Here is a 21,843-nt window from a genome sequence, read left to right on the forward strand (position 1 = left end):
GGATAAAAGAAACTTAAATGGGAGAAAAGTAGCAATGGAGTAACAAGCAATCACTTTTCACAAGAAATGAAAGCACTTTTATCTCACAATTGTATTACAGTAATATACCTGACAGAATTCCATCCTTCACTACCAAAACTAGGGAGAAATCTGGCATTCCTCCCCCCTCCTCCTCCCTGGCCTGGTTGGTCCGAGCCTCGACCTCGGCCGAGGGAATGCAATACAAATTACTTTGGTAGAATCAGCAAAAACTGTTGACTTTGCAACAAGATTCAGCAGAAGAAGAAGAAGAAGAAAAAATGGTGAAAAAACTGTATGGGACAGACAAATCAGATCCCAAAGTTGTTAGACGTATCCTAAGAAATTCTCAGAGAAAATGATGAGTGGGGTATTCATACTCATATCCATTGTAGTCATAATAAAGCCTCTCCCCTTTAGCAATATCCCGAATAGCAACCAAAATCACACGGCATTCGCCCTTAACATTGTATCTCACACATTTACAGTTCTGTTTCTTCTTACCTTCTCTGCACAAAAATGGAATATCAACAATTTCATTCTCTCAAATATTACATGAACTAAAAGAAGATATCAATATGTGCATAACTCAGTCTCTATCTCCACAGACATGAAGGCTGATATGAATGAACACGAGTTTATAAACGTATATAAGACAATGTGGTAGCCTTGTTCAACTTACGGAGTATGATTATTTATTCCATTGATGAAGCGAGCAATGTTTCCATGTGTGTCAGGGCAGATGACAAGACTTCTAGATGGATGTTTGGCTAAAAGAAGGGTCATCATACTATCACAATCATCGTGTTCGCGGTTCGTAAGATAATCGACATCACCAGTATATTCAGCAATAAAAGTCATATCCTTAATTTGACCATCGGCTTGTACAGTAAAACTACATCATAGATTGAGCATGGACCTACTCAGTAGAGAGGTTAGAATCATATGGGAATATGATTAAGAAGCTCAAAATAAAGTTACCCTTCACAGGAATCAAAAACTACCAAAAGGGGAGCACATTCGCCTCTTCTGCTCATGGTTCTGCAGAGTTCAAAGGTCTCAATATCCTCTTTGGAAAGAACCTACAACAGAAGGCAGATAGATGTCATAATTTATGACCATTCCGCTCTTAACTCAGTCATTAACAACAGATGAGTATTGAAACCTGCATTCCACCATCTTCAAGCTCTGCCTGGTTAGCAGATCTTGAAGCCATGCCCGGCAAATACGTCAGATCATCACTGAACTCCATTTGCAATGTTGTTAAAGCTGTAGCAAGTGAACCCATCTGTTTCAATCTGCGATCAGGATCTTCACTTGGAAGAAATGATAGTAATCTTCTACTTTTCTTCTGCCACACCAATGACCGTAGTCGTCTCCTATGCTTTATAGCTTCAGTTCAGGATACCATTTGTATAATATTAGAACAATGAATCCATGACTAAGTCTAAATAAAAGGTCCTGTACCCTTAAATGCCACGAAATGCTCTGATACCAATTGTTGTAGCAAAAGCGGAAGCAAGATCGACCGCACTTGCACACCCACAAATATATATGAAACAAAGAGACACACAGATTTACGTGGTCCGGAGAGAAGAAATTCTCTTACATCCACAGGTGGTAGCCAATCACTATAACCAAAGTGTTTACAAGTGTATCTCTCACATTCTCACACTACAAAGTGTGTATAAGTGTCTCTCTCACACAAATTTACGTGGTTCGGAGAGAAGAAATTCTCCACATCCATGGATGGTAGCTAATCACCATAACCAAAGTGTTTACAAGTGTATCTCTCACACTCTCACACTACAAAGTCTCTCAACAAAGTTTCTTCAAATTGCCTCTAAGCAGATACAAAATGACAATCACTCCCCACAATTGCAAATTAAACACTTTTTGGTTGTGGCTTCCAACGCTACAACAAGTGGTATCAGAACATTGTTGTTGTGGCATTTAAAGGTACAACAAATGGAATATTAAAAGAAAACCGACCAACATGAAATGAACAGTTTAGGAACACCTATGGTATAGAAAAGTTTCAGCAGAGTACTTCTTAGGAGATTTATGTTTTAACGTCTAATGGTCTTACAGCAGGTGTTATAAAGCATAAACATTCAGTATGTCTCCTTACTAAGCAACTAAATTTAAAGTAACCACAAGAATCAGATGAACTCCTTGTTGTTTAAAGAATTTCCATGACTTACACCTCGACATATTCAATTAAGTATAAGGAAGAATATGAGATGATCTTCTTCTCTGGAATTCATCTGGGATGTCACTTCAAGAACCATATTCTAGCTCTTAAACAATTCAAATGACTGTAAAGGGAAATGTCCACGAAAGGAATAACAATTTGAGCAGATATATAGAAAGTATATCATAACTATCCCATATTATTGAATACCAGGAGCACGATCGTGATCAAGATTATAAAACAAACATAAGATCATATGAATTTTGAACACTGTAATCAAGAATTTACCTTGAGCGGATAGATATGGAGATTCTGCGTCTTTACATTTCTGAATTCGGAAAAAATCGATAATCTTCTTCTGAGAAAAACCTACAACCAAAATTTAAAAAAAAAAATGAAGAATGGAATTCGAACACGTTAGACAGTCCAGAGATTATACACCTTACGAAGTTGGCAAAAAAAAAAAAAAAAAAAAAATCAAGAATCAAGAATCAACAAGTTCGAGAATATTCTTACTTCTTATTCTTTTTTGGCCACAGCATTTGGGGCAAAGCCAGGATCCAATCGGGACCCTAACAACGATCGGACTCACACATTTCATATGAAATGCCTTATCGCATTTGTCACACAACAGCAGCTCATCGTCCCGGTCGCCGGAGCGACATTTCTCACACCTGACGTCGTCGTAATCTTCCCGTTCGAGAACCGCATACTTAGCCTTGACCATTATCTCCGCCATTAGTTTCAGCTTCCTCGGCGGAGGAGACATCGAGGGAGAGCGGTGAGGCGCGTGAGTTCGCCGCAGCGAAGCAGTGCAGCGGAAAAGCCGCTGGGAGGCGGCGGCGGCGGAGGAGGAGGAGGAGGAGGACAAAGCCGGAGTCATGAGGACGACGAAAATGGCGGAATTTGTTAGCTTCGTCTACGGCGTTGCAGTGAGGTGGAAGATTGGGATTGGATTAGGTAATGAAATCGTTGTGGCGCACGGAATTTGATGCCAAAATGAAGCAGAGGAGGAAACCAGAATCCAGGCGCTTTAAACTTCCTGATATTCTTTGCTTTGGAGGTTCAATTTTGGGGGTATCTTAATTATGCTTTATTTATAATGAAATCATGAATCAATCTTATTTGCACCATCTCCATGCGCATACCCTATCAATTCTCAATTCATTGTCGCAACACAAACTCCAAACTTCACCAACACCGCCCATCATCTCCCTACCATGTCACCCAGCAATGGACCCTCTACCCAATTTTACTCCTAACAACGCTTACAATTGATTAGGTTCCTATTCAAGGTTTGTTTATTCAAACTACATGAATGTTCAACCATGGGGCTTTAGTCATTAGAGCTTTAGTCATAAATATCCAAAAATAAAAAATAAAAAATAAAAAACAAAAGTAAGCTATTATGCTATAATACTCGAGTACATGAATGAACTATGATCACATCCAAATGATAGTAAACCTGATAAGATAAGATCTAAAATAAATGAAAGTTACTTTCTATATCAACCACTATACTTTTCTTTTTGATACCTCAATTATAAATACTCCATAACTAGAACAGTTCTAAATTTGGAATAATTAACGTAAAGATATATTAATTATATTAAAATTTAATGTATTAAATATAATAAATATAATTTTTTTTCTTTTATGTTTAATAATATTAAATATATTAAATTTTAAACCTCTCTCACATTAGATATATTTTTATCTATTTATATTTAATATATATAATATTAGATATTAATTTAAACCTTTCAAATTCTTATAATCTTAGTAGGAGCGAGCAAGAGAACTTATAAACCTACCGATTATAAGTTACAATGGTACAAATAAAATTAATTAAACAATTTTCATTCCTTAATTCTAACTGAACTCTTATGCACGGTAAGACAATTCGTATCTATTGATATAATCATATCAAACAATTTGATTTTCCTCGAGTTTTTTGTAATTACAGTTGGGTCGAAGGTTCATTTTACCTAAACAATTACATCTTATATCTTAAGTACCATGGACTCTATAATAAACAATTTCTTTATAATCCAATAAAAGCCAATTCCTTCTCGAACAAGTGAGAGGAGGGGACCCATTGTTCAAGTTTTGAAATCAGCATTTAAGGCAACCACTCATCTACCCACTTTGGGAAGAAATAAATTCTATCTGGTGAAATTATGTTTCCAACTCCCTATTTGGTTAAGTCTCCAAAATGGTAAACAGAACGATTTGGATCAAATAATTTATAATAATTACACAGTGAGTTGTATCAATAGTGTTACTAGGATAAAACACTCAACCTCATTCATATACTATAGACTCTTGAGGTTATTACTTAAACATGATCATGTTATATATCAATCCTATGGGGTCAAGAATATATTAATAACTTTAATTTTTTATTTTTTTTAATGGATAACATTAAATTGCAAATAAAATAACAACTATACACTATAAACCTTCTAGATTAATACTTGAACGTGATTTTCATGTCTGTCAACTACCTAATGTTCAACTTAATAAAATTAAAATTTTCTTACCATGAATAATATTAAATTATAACTAAAATAATCAAATTCTTATTACAACTTAAAAAATTAACTATGAAACTTTAGCACATATAAACACTTTAGTTATTACTTAAAATAAAATTAAATGGTAGATAAAATAATTAAAATTATTACTAAAAATTAAATAATTAAATCCGAGGTTTTAGGTCATAATTTTCAACAACGTGGACTAACCCTGAACAACATGATAAACTTTTGTGCAATTTTAACGCAAACAATACTGCATTAAAAAAACTATAAACCAAATGTTGTTTCAAAATTTATTACAAAACCGGATCCAAGGACAAGATACAAAATGTAAAGAACCACAACCCCTATACTTAAGGACTAACGCCTCGAGATGACCCTCCTCTGTGATCGCACAACTCTCAAACACTCCTCCACCTTGACTAGCAACCATTTGTCACTTGAAAAAGAAAAGTAGAATCCAATGAGTATAAGCATACTCAGTAAGCAACCTACTTGTAGGCTCTAATCACATCATTGACTTAATAAGTTACCACGAACTTTTCTCTAAGTTCTAGGAAGTTGGGTTTAGGTTCTACAACTATATGTGAGCTTCTAAGGAGGTCTCAAAGTTCTGAGCATTTCTCTTGGTTGCCACAAACTCCCTTGAGGTCTAAGACTTGTTCATCTTCTTTGGCATCGCAAATCTACTAGATGAGATGTCGTAGCCTTTAAATTTATTTATTTATTTGGATTTATACCGTTAACAGATTTTTTATCTATTAAATATTATTTTTTATGAATTATTAGATGCCAAATTGAATGTTGAGACAAATATTATAAAAGATTAAAATAAGAAATATTTTTAGTGGAACATTTAGAGAATTAGAAATGTAAGATTCGAAAAAAAAGAAAAAAAAACAATATTAAAAACAGAGTTTTTAAAATAAAAAATAATTTTCGTGGGGAGTTTCCACCTTCCCACAGTTCCCTTCTTCCCAGTTATGAAGTCAACAATTAGAAAGTCAAACAAACAATACTTTTGTCACAAAAATAAATAAATAAATAAATAATATTTATATTTAATTCCTCCAACCATATTTATCAACTCTCCAATTATTACAAACAAAAAACCACCCCAAAATTAACCCAAATCCCGGATTCTCCCCCCTTTCCCCCGATCCCAAATCTCCGATCAGATTCCGATCCTCCTCTGCCAGATCCGTCATGAACCCGCCCGGCTCCTCCGCCGGCGGCAGCCCCAACACCCCAAGAAAGAAGGAGATCCAGCTACAGGGCCCCCGCCCGCCTCAACTCCGTGTCAACCAAGAATCCCGCAAAATCAAGAAGCCGCCGCCGCACCCTCAGCCGATTCCCCCTTCTGGCCGCCCTCCTCTCCCTCCAGCCGCCTCCCAATGGCCTCAACCACTCATCATCTACGACATCTCCCCCAAAGTCCTCCACGTCGCCGAGAACAACTTCATGTCCGTCGTGCAGCGCCTCACCGGCCTCTCCTCCGCCGCTTCCTCCACCGACGGCGACCTCTCCCCAGCAGCGAGATTCGCCACAATCGAAAAAGCCAGCCCCCGATCCGAAAGGGAAAGGGAAATCGACGTTAGCGACATGATGGATTTGACGGAGGTTCCCGTGGAATTAGGGCAAAACCCCGGAATTTTATCTCCAGCACCGGCGAGTCTAGCTCCGATTTCGTCAGGATTCTTCTCGCCGGCGATTGAGCCTCAAAGCTTTACATATTCGTTGATTCACGAGCTGAGCCCCCATTGGCCAAGCCCTTCGGCTCTGTTCCCAGCTCCCCTGGTTTCCCCAATTTCTTCACCAAATATCTTCAACCATCTCTTTGACTTTTAGCTAAGTTCTCTCTCTCTCTCTCCAATTTCAATCAACATTGCCATTGCCCATCAAAAACAAAAATTGGGTTTTTTCTTTTTTTTCTTGTAAAGTAGGTAATTCTATTTTGTACAACATTTTCATTTCATTTTTAGCAATTCGTTCATAATTACTCGATCATCGTCATGAATATATAAGTAAGTGACAAGTCACACTGTTGTTGTTTATGATGTAAATTTTAAAACATTTTGTCCCACAAAATTTAATACAGGAATATAAGAGCAAAAAAAACACAAAAATGTAGAATTTGTCGATACATTGGGATGGAAGGATGAGTGGTTGTGATTTGCAACCATATGAATCAGGTTTTTTTTTTAGTCTACCATTATTGACTTTTCCACATGTATTATTTAATAAATAAATTCATTTTGCAATTTTTATTTTGTTTTAGATTTTAACCAAATAAATACGCTAACGTTACGCCCTTATAAATTTAAATTTATTTAAATGGAATTTATGTTAGTTGTGAATCTTCTATGAATTTATGTATAGTATCATAATGGTTCAATCAGCATTTATTGAATGAACGTGTTAAGTTAATTCAATGTTGAGATTAGTAAGATGCCTGTTTACTCACGAATAATTATTATGTTTAGTTAGACTAAGATATGGATATATCCTAAAGTATGTGATATGGATTGACAGAGGTGGAATTAAACGTTGAAGTATAGTTTTTGAAGCAAGTATAGAGTAATTATTAACTTTGGTCAAGACCAACCATGTAAGTGACTTCACTGTTGGAGTTAGATAATTGAATGATGTATGATAGTGCATGTCTCGTGCCCCTTGCTTGCACCATATTATTTTATGCTATGCTTATGTGTTTTATGTATTGACATATGATGTTATGTTATGTATGCATGTGATATCCATTATGCCAGGTTAGGAATGAAATGAAATGTTAGGTATGTCATGTTATGTTCTGCCTTGTAAAAATTTTGTGATAGACTACCATGTATACATGATATATATGTAATATGTCATGGATGAAAGGAGAAAGGGAATGATGTAACGTTATGCTATGAATGTAAATTACAAAGACCTCATGTTTGTATGTCATGTGCATCGAAATACTTCCCTGTTATGTTATGTTATGTTAATAAGGACACGTACCTTCGATATTTACGTTCGCCATAATATCATGCAGCTCTTTCCTTTTTTGTGGCATTCGACCACTTTTAACGCATTGTGTCCAACTAAGCTAGGCTAGGGATACGTATATGAGCCCGCCTGGTGGGTCCATGTGCGTGTGCGTGGACTGCGTGTAGAGAAGTATCACACATCCAACCTTGTCCGAAAAGAATCTAAGGTCAATGTTACAATTTTAAGGGACATGTCTCAATCATGTTATTTGTGTGATTGCATTATTAATCTCAACAGAGTGTCTTACTGAATATTTCTTAAAATATTCAAGTCACGTGTTATTCTTATATTTTTTAGGTAAAAGTAAAGTGTCCCTACACTGATGACGATGAATACTGAAAATGTCATAAATGTCAAGATACGACAGTAATATGCATTAAATTTCATTTAGTAATTGATGGATGGTTTATTTCGTTCCTCGTAATACTACTAAATGAAATTTAAAAGTTTGCACACATCATTAAATCATTAAAACATAGATTTTCTATTGTTTATCGTAGTTATTATCTTTGTTATACACATTTAAATTAAATGCCAAATTTATGATTTTGCATTTAATAAGGTTTTAGTTTTATATTTTGTGCTTAAGAGATCGTTGACCTATTTAATTCTTTAAAAAATATCGAATTTATGACAATAGAAATAGAAATTAATAAAATTTATTAGAGGTAAACTTGTAATTTTTCCGATAAATTTATTTATTTATATTTAATTTTATAATTCAAAGACCAAGGTCATTGAGAAGTCAATGGAGTGAGTTTATGGGCTTCGATGTTGTTTGGGCCTTAGGCCCAGTTAGTTTAGGGCCCACTTGATTCTGGAAGTTTACTTTTTCAGGATTCCAGAGTTATATTATTTATATTATTTATATTTAATTTTATAATTATTTATTTTCTAACCTCTTAAAATTATTTATTAAGTTTTTTTTCGTACGTGACGGTTGATCTAATAGAATGTTAATGTAACATTAATATTATAACACTCCAAGGTTTGTAATCTGAATTTGGTACCTAACGACTCCAGTACTATCCTCCATCTCCAATAACATGATCATGTCACCATACTAGCCCTAAATACTGTTTGCGAGAGTGACGACTATCCTCACAAACAAACACGAGTTAGAAAAACATGTTTTATCTTAAGTTATCAAAAGTGTTTTTCTCATTTTACGGAATTTTAAATTTTTATTTATCTTATGAATTTTTAAATTTAAGTATTGAATATGGAAAGTTGAGATGTTAAAGTTTGACTTTGGACAACCTCCAATTTTGACTCCCTTTTTTAACACTTTTTCTTTTTATTTATTTATTTTTCTTATTATTAATAATATTATATGTTAGGTATGGACTTTTTTTACCAACTCTTTTTTTCTCCCATGTTTTATATTCATGCTTCATGATTTTTAATTTTTTTTTTTAAATAATTCAATTTATTATTAACGGGAAAGAAAACAAAAACAAAGAATAAAAAATAATGGTCACGCTCCTCGATCCTACTTGAATAGTTGGTACATTAAAAAAATTTAAAACAATTCAAAATATGTTCAATAAACGATGACGTTACAAATTAGAGATTAAGCTCGACGAAATTGTAGGGAGTGAATTTGGGTCGAAAACATATACGGGGAACAAGAACGACCACTTAGTTTGGCACCCATCTTTATTCTCATAATTTCAATTATTCTTTATTCTCTCTTTACCAATATATTATTTATTTATTTATATATATAAATTTAACAAAAATTAAATAAGAAAAAGTTTGATATGAGAACCCACATGCAGGTTTTAAAGCCAAATTATGGACTACCACTTGGTTTGGCACCATCCCAATGGGATTATTTTTATGTTATTTTAAATTTTTTATTTAAATTATTTAATTTTTGTTGCCACTTCTAAACTTTTAATTAATTCAAAATTTAGTTTAGAAATAAAATTCTTTTATTTTAATTACTTTCTAATTTGTGGAATAAAGTATAATTAAGTTAAGAGTAAAATTACAAATTAAATTAACGCCCCGAGTTGATACCCGTCCTACGCTATGTGAGCTTTAATGTATGTCCTAAAGTTTTAGGAACAATCTTCAAGTATCAATTAATAGTCCAAAATCCCTCTTCAGAATCGGTTTACGAAATCGCGGTTGATCTATGACCCATTTCTACATGTCGTGGAAGTATTTACTCAAACATCTGCCTTTGTAGTCCCAGATCTCTCTTTGAGACCAGTTTACGGAATCGTGGCATCAACCTTGATCCGTTTCTATATACAACAGAAATACTAACTTTGAAATAACTATTTGTGTAGTCCAAAATCTCTCTTCAAGATCCGTTTACGGAATCGAGCATCATCCCTGACTCGTTTCTACACACAATAGAAGAGCTAGTTACCCATGTGATCCCAAGTCCCTCTTCGGCACCATTTTACGAAATCGCGACATTAACCATCATTCGTCCCCACACACAATAGTAACTCAAATTATCTTAGAGGTTTTTTGGTTACATTGTTCTTACTACCCATAAGTATTTTAGGCTTTCTAAGTTATCATTTTTGTGGACGTTTACCAGGTTCTTTGTGTGTCTAGGCAGTCTAATCTTGTCTCTTGTTTCTAGGATATTAGGGACTAACACCTCGGGACTAATCCAACCTCTGAGTGCCCTCATATCTATACCTCTAATCGCCGCTCACAATTCTATGGAGCTCGGTCTATTGGCAACATACTAATCTAGATCAACTCGAAAGCTACTCTAGCTTTAGCGCCCTATACTTAACTTGGTTCATCCATGCTCTATTAAGGAGATATTTCTACCGATCACCTAAAGCACAGAGAACATATTCTAATTGTTCATGCAACTTATTGGGAGATATTGCTATCATTCACCATAAGCACAAATGTCATAATCTAAACATTCAAGCATTCTCAAAGGGAAGATAAATCCATCAACAGCCCGGAGCACAAATCACAATATCCCATCCTCCTATCATACATAACGAAAAGCATTAAAGTAGGAATGTAGCTTAAATTCTCATCCCATGGACATTTCAATACTTATTCATAACATATATAGTATATTCATCCAAATAGCCTTTCTAGAGCCATTATTATACATATTCTAGCCATCTAAGGTATGATATGTTAGCACGTCCTAGCGATACTTACAAGTATTACTTGTTTAAAGTTTGTGTGGCTACTTACCAGAATGTAGCGTATCTCTTCGAGCTTGCTTTTTCGCTTGTTTTTGGCTCCAACCCTAAAAATTCACGGGGAGTATACTTCTATCAATTTCTTCATCAGTCTTTTCTCGACATTACAAAATTTCACTCATAAAAGGAAGGAACGTCGTCGGAAGAGATCATTTCGGTAAGTAAAATATGATATGTTTATGTAATTTGAATTATATGATGTGATTGACATGTAAAATGACGAACTAGTATGAAATACAACTTCGGCGTATGTATGAAAGATATGATAAATGATATGTAAAATTATATGAAAAACGATATGATATATACAGAATGCTAGCTGAGTTGTATTAAATGATAATAAAAATGGAAAAATGTTAAAGACCTCATGCATCATTGTGTGCTCATGCATTGGGGGATACCCCTTACCCTTCACATAGTACGAACGCGTACGTTACGAGATAGGTAAACGATCATTATGGCTATCAGAATGCTACGATGACCAAGTTGGAGAACGATCATTATGTTTAACCTAATGTAGCCATGATGGTTACTAGTTCTAACGGGTGTCCGGCCTAACGAGCTTCCAGAGTATGCTTGTCTGACAAGGAAAGTGGTCCAACGGTGTGCGAACTGACTGGTGAGTACATACTCGCACGTATGAGCTGTGTGTAGAGTATATGGTACACATCCAAGTTACCCGTTAGGATAGTACCGTAGGAAAATAGATTATTATGATAGGTCCCGTCGTTGCATTTACATGTTCTTGCATTTAATCTCCAATAGTGGGGTCACTTACTGAGTATTTCTTTAAATACTCAAGCCACGTGCTACTTCTATTTCAAGTTAAGGCAAGACATTCATGTACGACTGACGACGACATCGCAACTCGAGACCATGACACATGCATAGGGTAGTCGTATTTATTTTCTTAAATTTAGGCTAGAATAGGATGTTTTTAATTTAAACGTTTATTTATTTTATTTAATTTTTTGTTGTGTCGTTTTTAAATGTGTTTTCAAAACACGTAAGTCCATAGCTGTGTTTTAAGATAAAAGCGACGTTTTATAAAAGTTTAAATGAAGTATTTCCTCATTCATTATTCATGATATATATACAATGACGACCTTAAATTAAGTAAAAATTTGGGGTCATTACCGTTTAAGTTTAATTCTAGAATTGCTAAGTTATGTTGGCTCCATGAATCAACTCTGTTTTATGAATAAATGGAATATCATAGGTAAACTTCAATTCTGGTTCAGCTGAATCTAGGAATGATCAACTAAGATATGCTTAAGAACACCAAGTTGAACTTGAAAAACGGTAAGTGAACTTATTGTTGAACTACCTAGCGGTTAGATTGGATGCAATTGTTTAATGCATGAATATAACATACCTTGTGGCCGTGTATATGTATTTTTATTTATGTTATGCTATCTAAGTGAACTTCTTATGTTTGATTATGATTGCTATGTTAATTGACCATGTTTATGCCTTGTGAGACACCATGATGATGAGCGTAAATGAAATACTATGACTATGTACATGTTTTGTAAGGAATTTGTGTCATGATAAGTGTGGAAGTATTACGTGCACAATCTCATAGAACCATAATTTTAATGTGGGACCTATGACATGTTATATGTTATACGACCATGGATTACATCTCCAGCATGGTATGTACAAACGCGAGCTAACCTATAGTATTGATGTGTCAATGCGAATGCTACATGATGTATTGATGATTCAGAATATGCTTAGATTTAACATGATTTGTACTATGATTGTGGTGTATAATTTCATGAAAAAAGGTTAAAAAGACTTTCCTAAGGAAGATTAAATGTTTGAGTCATATGCCACGAAGCATAGTTAAACGATGTCGTGTATAGAATGTAACCACGTGTACTCGTGAGTAAGTTGCTTCAAATGAAAATGTATATCAAAGAAGGATGATCAACAATAATATCTTATAAATCGCTATAGATATTGAGTGTGGTAATGTCGAAGGAAAATTTTGTGACTAAAAAAACTCAAATTAAAAAACCCAGACTAAACAATTCTTCACCCGAACATAAATTTCTTTTAACTCAAATACTCTAAAAATATAAAATTATGAATTTAAAAAATAAAAAAGGGAAGGACAGTATAAGTCATCCAAATTAAAAAAAATAAATTATAATTTATAATTTATAGAATAAAACTTTTCCTTTTGGTTTACTAAATTTAAAGAATCTAACTTGCGTAGCACTATAAATGGAAAATAAATAAATAAAATAAAATAAAGTTAATTCTGACTTTTCTGATTTATTCTCCACCGTCAGATGATGCATCCGACGACTCAAATCAGATGATGCGAATCCTTAAAGGTGGGGTCCTGCAACCCATTCCCATGAGGTAAGCCCCAAGGTTCTCTCGCATTAAATCCCATTCCTACCCTCGATCTCCACGTGTACTCCCATTCGTGCAATCACAGCCGTCCATTGAATGAAAAAGATCTCTAATTCATATCCAACGTCTATGATCAGCGAATCCTCAGGGTCTTACGGGATTCATTCTATACCCAAACTTTTCCCAATATCATATTATTTTATTCCGTTCTACCCTACTTTTAGAATTTCAAATTTAAAATATACAAATATATATATATATATATATATATATATATATATATATATATATATATATATATTCAAACTTAAACCTTACGCTTGATTCTCATAATGTCATAAAACAATAAAATTGAAATTAAAAATTTAAGGAATTTATGCTTATGGTGGTTGGATGATTAGATGATGAAAGTCTCCGTTAACTAATTTAAGCTAATTTGAGGGATGATCATGAGTTTATAATTAAAAAATACTCTTTCCAATTTCCACCCGAAAACCTAAAGCAAAGTCAGGAGACTCAGAATGGACAATATCATATATTGTGGAGACTGATACTGACATGATAGGTAAGCTTTGACTAATGTGTGCCTTTAAAGCATTGTTCCTCTGCTGTCATCCATCTCCTTGCTTCTTCTTCTTCTTCACTTTACTCTGTTATTCACCATGGTCAAGCAAAACAATCTCTTCATCACTGTTCCCACTCACTTCCGTTGCCCAATTTCTCTCGACCTCATGAAATCTCCCGTCAGTTTGGCCACCGGCGTCACCTACGACCGCTCCAGCATCCAGCGCTGGCTCGACTCCGGCAACAATACCTGTCCGGCTACTATGCAGCTCCTTCTCTCCAAGGATTTCGTTCCCAATTGCAATCTCAAGCGCCTTATTCAGATTTGGTCCCACACTCTCCACTTCCAATTCCCTCTCCATGATCATCATTTGGGGACGAATGCAACTCCGATTCGAAACCACTCTCACCCATCTTGCTCTGTTTCTGTTTCTCTATCGAACCTACTCTGTTTTGCTCCACCATTGGAGCAGAACGTCGAGTTTCTCCGCACGATTCAAGGCCTTGTACCCGTGCTTCTCGATGTTCTTGGAGGGGAGGGTAGTTGTGGTGATATTGAATGTTTTGAATTGGCGGTTAAGGTTTTGGATTTGGTGAGATGCGAAATTGAGGATCGAGAGGAGTTTATGAACTCGATGCTGAAAAGTAATCGTGATTGTCTGAGATCTCTGGCTCTCGTTCTGCAGCGAGGGAGTACGGAATCGCGAATTGGAACGGCGAGGATTCTAGAGTGCGTCGCCATTAATGCCGAATCGAAGACCCTAATCGCCGAGAACGAAGGGATTCTATGCGAACTGATAGCACTAATCGGAGTAGACAAAGATATGAAGCTAATCGAATCGGTGCTATCGTGCTTAGTCGCAATATCAATGCCGAGACGCGTGAAAATCAGACTGGTTCAGTTAGGGGTAATAAAAGCCCTAACGAGGCTGCTGTTGCAGAGGAACGTCGCCGTGGGAGTAACGGAGAAGGTTATGAGGCTGTTGGCGGCAGCGGCAGCGGTGGTGGAAGGGCGGTCGGAGATGTGCGAAAACGGAGGCGAATGCGTGGGTGGAATGGTGAGGAAAGTGATGAAGGTGTCGAGTGCGGCGACGGAGCAGGCGGTGACGGCGCTGTGGTGCATATGCTATTTGTTCCGTGAGGAGAGGGCTTTGGTGGCGGTGGCGGAGGCGAAAGGGGTGGAGAAGATACTGCTGGTGCTGCAGAGCGAGTGCCCGGCGCCGGTGAGGCAAATGGGGAAAGATCTGCTGAAGATCTTGAAGGTTAATTCCAAGTCCTTCACCCTCTCGTTTTATGATACTAACAGTTCTTACATTATGCCATTTTGAATTGAAATCAAAATGTATTTTAACACTGCTAATTTTAATTAATTAATTAATTAAAGATTAGAGAAGTTGGAGGGGATTGTTATATGATACTTGGGATTTGTAAATTTGAGGGATTTTTTTATTATAAAAAATATTTTATTTCGATGTAACGTTGGTTGGAGGGTCCAAATTTGAACATAATTCAAATAATTATGTTACTGAAAGAGTAGACTTAATAGTTACATGAGTTACACTACAGAATGTGCAAACAATTACGTTAATGGTTCATATATGTTCGACCGTCTAATCAAAGGCTTAATCGTTTATACATTCAACATTTCTATGTCCCCCTCTCATTATTTAGCAAAGAAAAGGGTAAATTTCTACATCGAATTCAATTCAATCAAAAGGCTGAACAGTTCAAATTTCACACAATCCAAAACAAAATTGATTAAAAGGTGAGAAAAAAACATAAGATGAGGAGTTGCTCGTTCTACTTTTTGCGCTTGAGAGGTCCAGTCTTGTAGCCTGACTTGGTTGGCTTTCCCCAGGGTGTGCGAGACCCCTTTCCAAAGCTCCCACTACTCTTGCTCCTACCCTCACCTCCTCCATGAGGATGATCAACTGGGTTCATTGCCACTCCTCGAACCACTGGACGTCGACCCAACCACCGGCTTTGTCCTGCTTTTCTCAGTTTCCGGGTTCCATGGCTTGGGTTAGACACCTGACCAATGGTAGCCCTGCACCTTGAGTCGATCAACTTCTCTGTACCGGAAGGGAGTCTCACCAAGCAGTATCTTGACGTTGGCTCTTTCAATATCTTTGCACATGTTCCTGCTGATCGGACGAGCTTACCACCTTGACCTGGATTTATCTCAAGGTTGTGGATAATTGTACCGATGCGCATTGCAGAAAGTGGCATGCAGCTTCCAATTTGTGAATTGATGTCGATAGTAGCCATGTAGTTCGACATTCGCTCACGTAATGTACGACCATCCATCCCAGCTAGATCTGAAAAATGATGTAAAAGTAATCTTAACATAACGACAGTAGAAGAAGAATTCTATTAGAAACCATGTATTGATGGAAAGAAGATACGAAAGAGAGGGAGATGAGGAATCCCCGGCGGACCAAACGGTTACACGGAAGGGAGGCAAAATTGGGCCAGATGTGTACGAAGTCGTAACTACAAAAAGAAAACAGAACAGAGCACCAAATTGTTTGTTGAAGCTCAAACTAGTCTCTACACATTCATAAGAACATTTCCAACAAGTTTGTTGAAGGGCTTGAGGGCTGAAAGTGGCTGGAGTCCATTTCCCCAATTCGAGTTCTTGGAAGCCATATTAGGGGGGAGTTTGGAAGATCAATCAGGCCATATATACAAATACGTATCCTAATACCTATTTCGTTTAGTTTCTGGGAGCTTAAGGGGGATTTTTGTAGAAGACCTCGAAGCCGTTGGAGATAATAATGAGTATATAGAGGAATTAAAGGAGCTGATAATGAGCATATAGAGGAATTAAAAAATGAGTAAGTTTTAGCCAGTTTGGGAAGAATCCAAAATCTCCTTCTAAACTCAATGATCTTCAAGAAGGAATAAGGGTTGAGGAGGTCCAGATCACTCAGCCTAATAAGTGGTCTTTTTGCAACGAAGGGGACCCACGAACTCGAGGCTTTGACCATCAAATTGGAAAGGAGCAAAATTTGACCCCTAAGGCCTATCCTAATAAAGCCTTCTTTTCTTTTATCAGGGAGATCACATTTTGAAATTAAAGAAAAGAAGGCTTTATATAACCTTACAATGTTAATCTACGTGACACATAACTCCCCACTTAAATTGGTGTCACTCCCCACTTAAATTGGCAAGTAAATGAGAAATACCCCTAACCTCTATATTAAAATGGCTAATTAATGGTGGAATATGGTAACCTATGTGGTTTACAATATAACTTTAACTCCTATATTAAAAACTAGCTTAAATATGACAAACAAATATTTAAATTATAATTAAATAGTGCAATGTGCTTATTAGTCATCCTTAGACTAATTCCATAAATTTAGCTAAGTTCATTAAATGCAACTTAAAATGCATTTAATGCATCCCTTTCTTGAAGCTCAACTTTGCACAAGAGGTCTCCAACTTCTTCTAGAATTTCCTTTGATGAGATAGCTTGAATATAAGAGTACAAGATTTGTTGTAGCTTCTTGGCTCTCGTCCTTGTAATTAGACCTTGAGGCATGAAAATTCCTTGGTCGTGGTTCATATCAACAAGTGTCATAGAGAGCCAAACCATGGCTCGAGCGCCTCCACTGTTTTGTATCAGTTTTGTCCCAGTTATATTTTGTCCTTTATTCCCTTTCTATGTTTTTATACTCCAACTCTATTTTATGAGTTTTGTATCAGTTTTATGTTTTTAAATCTCCTGAGCTTAAAAGCAAAAAAAATTTACTATATTTTCACTCTATCGAGTCAGCCCACATCACGATATGTGCTTCAGACAATTTTTGACAACTTTGTTAAATGAACACCACGCAGGAACCTCAAAGAAAGAGCGAAGCACAATTCTCGTGCTCGAGGGTGATGTGTGCTTAGTAACACTTTTAAAACCATTAAAAGATTTGGCTATAAATCCTTTCATGTATATCCTCATCTACATTTACTATTATCGTTACAATTATTTTCTACCATACACGGTTTTGGACAAAAGATGATAGACCAACATAAGGAAAGGAGTCATAAAAAGAAAAAAAGAAAAAAAAGAAAAAGTTATTGCAGAAGCTACATGTTGAAAGGGTGAAGAGTCTCGCTTAAGTGCCTAGCTTTGATCAATGGAAGAGTTCAACAAAGTAAGCTGTCCATTTTATAGGTTTTTTACTCATGAAATTTCTTACGTAGAAGGTTAGGTGGCTAAGGCCCGAGGAGATGACTGAAGGATCATGTTATGACGAAGAAGAAAAAAAAAGAGAAAAGAGAGAAGAGGAAGAAAAGATGGTAAGAAAAAAAAAGAGGAGGGAGAGAGAGAAAGAGATAAATGGAGATAAACGCCTAGACTCAAGTTTCCATATTCTGAATTATTTGAATCTATTCAGTTGGTTCAGTTAGTTGGCACGGAAGAGTTTGGTTTAGATGAAAATTAAAAAATAAAAAATAAAAGAAGAAGAAGAGGAGCAAGGTTGAGATTTTAAAGGCTAAGCATTCTGGTCTCAGAGTGTATTATCAGATGAATTGTGAGGATATGTATCCATGCTCACTTTTCCGAGAAGATGGTGAAGGTTTGGCATTAAGGTGCGCTTTTTTGAGGTTCTAAGAGGAAGGAGGGTATTGCAATTCAAAAATTTAGAGGATGCACGGTAGGGAAGCTAGGTTGATTTTCGACTGGTGATTTTGAAGTTGGTGATTGTCTTCAGGCTTCAGGTCAAGACTGTCATGATAAGAAGAGGATCTTAGTCATTTTTTACTAAAGGAAATATACCTGATCTTAGTTCTCAAGTTAATGCTGTCTAAATATGACATTTAATCAAACAATGAAATATACAAAAGTGGGGAAAGAACCAGATCCCAAGGCTAAAGGAGATTACAGAAAAGCTCCCCAGTTAGCCAGAAAAATAGAAAAGGAAAAGTTATAAAAGAGATTCTAAGCCTACACCAAGATGTAAAAAACAGGTAATTGAATGGATGAATAATGAAAATAGAAAAGGCTGCCAATTGTATATCAAGTGTAGAAACATGTAAATAATTCCAAAGGTTTGAGCACCACCTCGAGAAGGAGTCATTAACACTGGTGCAAAAAGAATCAAAATGAGCAACTGCAGAAAAGTTATTATTAACGATTGGAAGGCCCTTCTTTTTAGTTCCTATGGCAAGGGTTCCCTCTACCCCTGCCTCTAGGCTGTTTGTTCCAATTTTTCATCATAAGTCTTGTTTCTTATCAAAAAATTTGTAGCTCCATGGGCAAGGGTTCCCTCTACCCCAGCCACTAGGTTGTTTTGTTCCAAATTTTCATTACAAGTCTTAACTCTTATCAAATAAAAAGAAAGCAATTGCAGAAAGGTTTTGGATGTGTTTTGATGAAGTAGGTTTCAGCTAGACAATGACGCTGTTTGGCTTTGAATCACGCCTATCCTTATCTTTTAAGGATGAAGTTCTACTGTCGTTTGCAATGGCTTTGGCCTTTTCAATTTTTGCTGCTCTTCGGTTAGAAGATGTTGCTGTGAAAATTGAAGGTTGTTATTATTCATTGGTGTAGGGGAGATAGATTGTCGATTAGCTCTTGCAATTTTGTTCCTTCTAGTGTCCCAAAGAGTATGCTAGTTGAGCTTTGTGCGATGCTTTGTGAGTTGTTGAAGTTGTTCAATTCATGGTATATTTGGTTTGAATTGAACTCAATAGGTCTATGGGATGGGTTTTGAGTTTTTCTAGTAAGTGGAGCTGTAGGTTGGCTAATAATTTGCTTCTTTTGAGGACGTTGTACAACTTTCTTTACAAATTTACATTTTATCAGTGAATATGTTCTGTTTCTTGAAGAGAAACACAAAAGTTAAACAAAAAATACTCGAAATCACAGTTATCTTTTTCTCTTTAAAGCCAAGCTACCATCCTAGGATTAAGACTTCCCCAGCACATGTAACATTCTAGAAGCCCTTTCCTAGTATATATAACAGTCAAAAGCTTACCATTTTTTCTAATGGAAAAAAACAATTGAATCCAAACAACAAAACGAAAGTATTCAATTGCCATTTTGGTTAGATTTAATTCTTGGTTACAGGCGTCCGTTAATCCGGCATTCTGTAACTACCAGCATGGTCTCATCTTTTTAGATTTGGATCCTTTAATGCAATTAGAGTTGGAGCTTATTTTGGTGGGCTGGTTTTTGTATGTCTCTTCCATATTTCTCAACGAAAGCTTAGTTTCTTATTAAAACAAAACCATTGAGGTTTAACTCAAGAATATGCCAGTGTTTTGAAGATGGAACTATTCGTTGACGAGAAACCAAACGAACAATCAATCAATCAATCAAGAAACCCCTTTGAAGACAGATATGACTACGAAAATTACTAAATGCATAAAGAAATAGAAAATGTGAACATAGCAACATTTTGGATTACGCCACAGATTCAGTACTTAGGACATAACAAATGAAGAAAGTAACAAAACTGAAAGTGGACATTTAGTATCTGCGTTCCAGATTATAAAATGAAGCAATTAAATCAGAAAATGTTTCATAGTAGCCAGAGTGAGCAGACAAACATTCCAACCACGAGGAAACCTATGAACTCAAAATCAAAAGATGATGAAAGTACATGGAATGCAAAGAAAAGGACGAAGTAAATACAAAAAAAAATCGTAGAAATGAAGACCACGTAAGTAAAATAGAAGGAAGTAAATGCAAAGAAAGTCGTAGAAATGAAGATCACATAAAGGAGAGGTAAGAGAGGGACTTACCAGAAACGAAGTCGGAGGTGGCGTCCTGATTGATGGAAGCCCGAGTCGAAACTGAATTCGAACTTTTGGAAGAGAAGCTCCTGAGGCCCCGAAGAGCGACCGAGGCCGCGGATCTCATAGCCATGACCTTTCTGGATTTCTTGACAAAAAAAAATTAAAATGTAAGGTTATTGAAATCATAGCCGTGAAGTGGAAAGAAAAAGAATCTAAGCTTACAATGAGTTGAGATTATAAGAAAGCGAAAAGCTAAATCGAAAGAAAGTCCGTCATAGAACTTGAAAGGCTGAGACCTACAGCACTGCTGCTACAAAACGACCGATGAGGCTGCTGCTGCCGACAAGGGCGAGGCTGAGAACGAGAAGCTGCGACGGCGAGGACTGCTACTGGCGAAGAATCAAAGATGCAGAAAGGGGAGAGAGGACAACGAAAACGGAGGCAAGGGGTTAATTTTTTGAAGTGCATATCCTTGGGCTCGGGTTGGGCTGGTTTTTTAATAAAAAACCGAATTGAACCGAAAGTGGTTGGTTTTCTCAAAAGGAAACCCATATGTTCAATCTAATTTTTAAAAAATTCGAAAAATTACTATATCTGTTTGATTTCCTTAAAAAAAAAAATAATAATAAAACATGTTTATATCAAACATACAAGGATGATTATACTATGCTAGAGTTCCAACCAATTAATCAGGATCGAAATCGAGTCGTGGTTGCTCTTAAACATGCATATGTGGTCAAATTTTCATTTTATTAAGTTTAGTTTGTGAATTTCTTCGTCAAATTAGTCATACGACATGTTTTTAATCGTTTTGCACAAGTTCTAGTCGATTCCTAAGAGTATTCCTTCACGATGTGTGTTTGAGGGCAAATCCCAGACTTCCTAAAGTCTAAATCTCTTAAAATTTCTGGACCTTGCAACTCATGATTAGGGACCTATCGTTAAAACCATCATAGATGTGGCCTCTAGTCCAAACAAAATTGGATGTGAAGTACTTCCTTACCCACGGCCCACATGTGCGAGTGTGAGTCCCCAAGCAGTTCGCACCCCCTGGACCCATCATAATCGGGCTAGTTGGCCGTAGCCAGACATTTAGAGGTCAGCAAACCTCTGAATATCATGTGAGGCATGCTCATCATCATAGTGTACGAGTCCGTACTCATCATCATAAATGAGGAAGTAATCCAAT

The 21,843-nt window shown here is 36.2% G+C and overlaps 4 protein-coding genes across 7 annotated transcripts; 2 read left to right on the forward strand and 2 right to left on the reverse strand.

The window, feature by feature from the left end:
- LOC111450989 (probable Histone-lysine N-methyltransferase ATXR5) lies at nucleotides 1-3,427 on the reverse strand. Of its 2 annotated transcripts, none has more exons than XM_023091200.1 (6): nucleotides 2,729-3,425; nucleotides 2,501-2,581; nucleotides 1,184-1,410; nucleotides 1,000-1,100; nucleotides 701-913; nucleotides 1-527 (listed from the first exon to the last, which is right to left on the reverse strand). In XM_023091200.1, the coding sequence occupies exons 1-6, from the start codon at nucleotides 3,093-3,095 to the stop codon at nucleotides 368-370; spliced, it is 1,149 nt and encodes a 382-aa protein (XP_022946968.1). In that variant the 5' UTR covers nucleotides 3,096-3,425; the 3' UTR covers nucleotides 1-367. The 2 variants fall into 2 exon arrangements, with proteins under 2 accessions (XP_022946968.1, XP_022946970.1); XM_023091202.1 differs by having other exon boundaries at nucleotides 433-522; nucleotides 2,729-3,427.
- Nucleotides 3,428-5,836: 2,409 nt separating this feature from the next.
- Nucleotides 5,837-6,888, forward strand: LOC111451450 (protein MKS1-like). Its single transcript, XM_023091883.1, has one exon. It carries the CDS (start codon nucleotides 5,959-5,961, stop codon nucleotides 6,598-6,600), a length of 642 nt encoding a protein of 213 aa, XP_022947651.1. The 5' UTR covers nucleotides 5,837-5,958; the 3' UTR covers nucleotides 6,601-6,888.
- Nucleotides 6,889-13,948: 7,060 nt separating this feature from the next.
- On the forward strand, nucleotides 13,949-15,342 carry LOC111451471 (U-box domain-containing protein 27-like). The gene has a single exon (XM_023091909.1). The coding sequence runs from the start codon at nucleotides 14,009-14,011 to the stop codon at nucleotides 15,236-15,238; it is 1,230 nt and encodes a 409-aa protein (XP_022947677.1). The 5' UTR covers nucleotides 13,949-14,008; the 3' UTR covers nucleotides 15,239-15,342.
- Nucleotides 15,343-15,475: 133 nt separating this feature from the next.
- Nucleotides 15,476-21,134, reverse strand: LOC111451827 (60S ribosomal protein L2, mitochondrial-like). 3 transcript variants are annotated; one of them, XM_023092400.1, is made up of 3 exons: nucleotides 20,955-21,134; nucleotides 20,661-20,799; nucleotides 15,476-16,228 (listed from the first exon to the last, which is right to left on the reverse strand). In XM_023092400.1, exons 1-3 carry the CDS (start codon nucleotides 21,120-21,122, stop codon nucleotides 15,711-15,713), a joined length of 825 nt encoding a protein of 274 aa, XP_022948168.1. In that variant the 5' UTR covers nucleotides 21,123-21,134; the 3' UTR covers nucleotides 15,476-15,710. The 3 variants fall into 3 exon arrangements, with proteins under 3 accessions (XP_022948168.1, XP_022948169.1, XP_022948170.1); XM_023092401.1 differs by having other exon boundaries at nucleotides 20,877-21,120; XM_023092402.1 differs by having other exon boundaries at nucleotides 20,951-21,064.
- Between the last annotated feature and the right edge of the window lie 709 nt (nucleotides 21,135-21,843).

Source organism: Cucurbita moschata, unplaced genomic scaffold (assembly GCF_002738365.1).
Source record: "Cucurbita moschata cultivar Rifu unplaced genomic scaffold, Cmos_1.0 Cmo_Scf00013, whole genome shotgun sequence".
Taxonomy (NCBI): domain Eukaryota; kingdom Viridiplantae; phylum Streptophyta; class Magnoliopsida; order Cucurbitales; family Cucurbitaceae; genus Cucurbita; species Cucurbita moschata.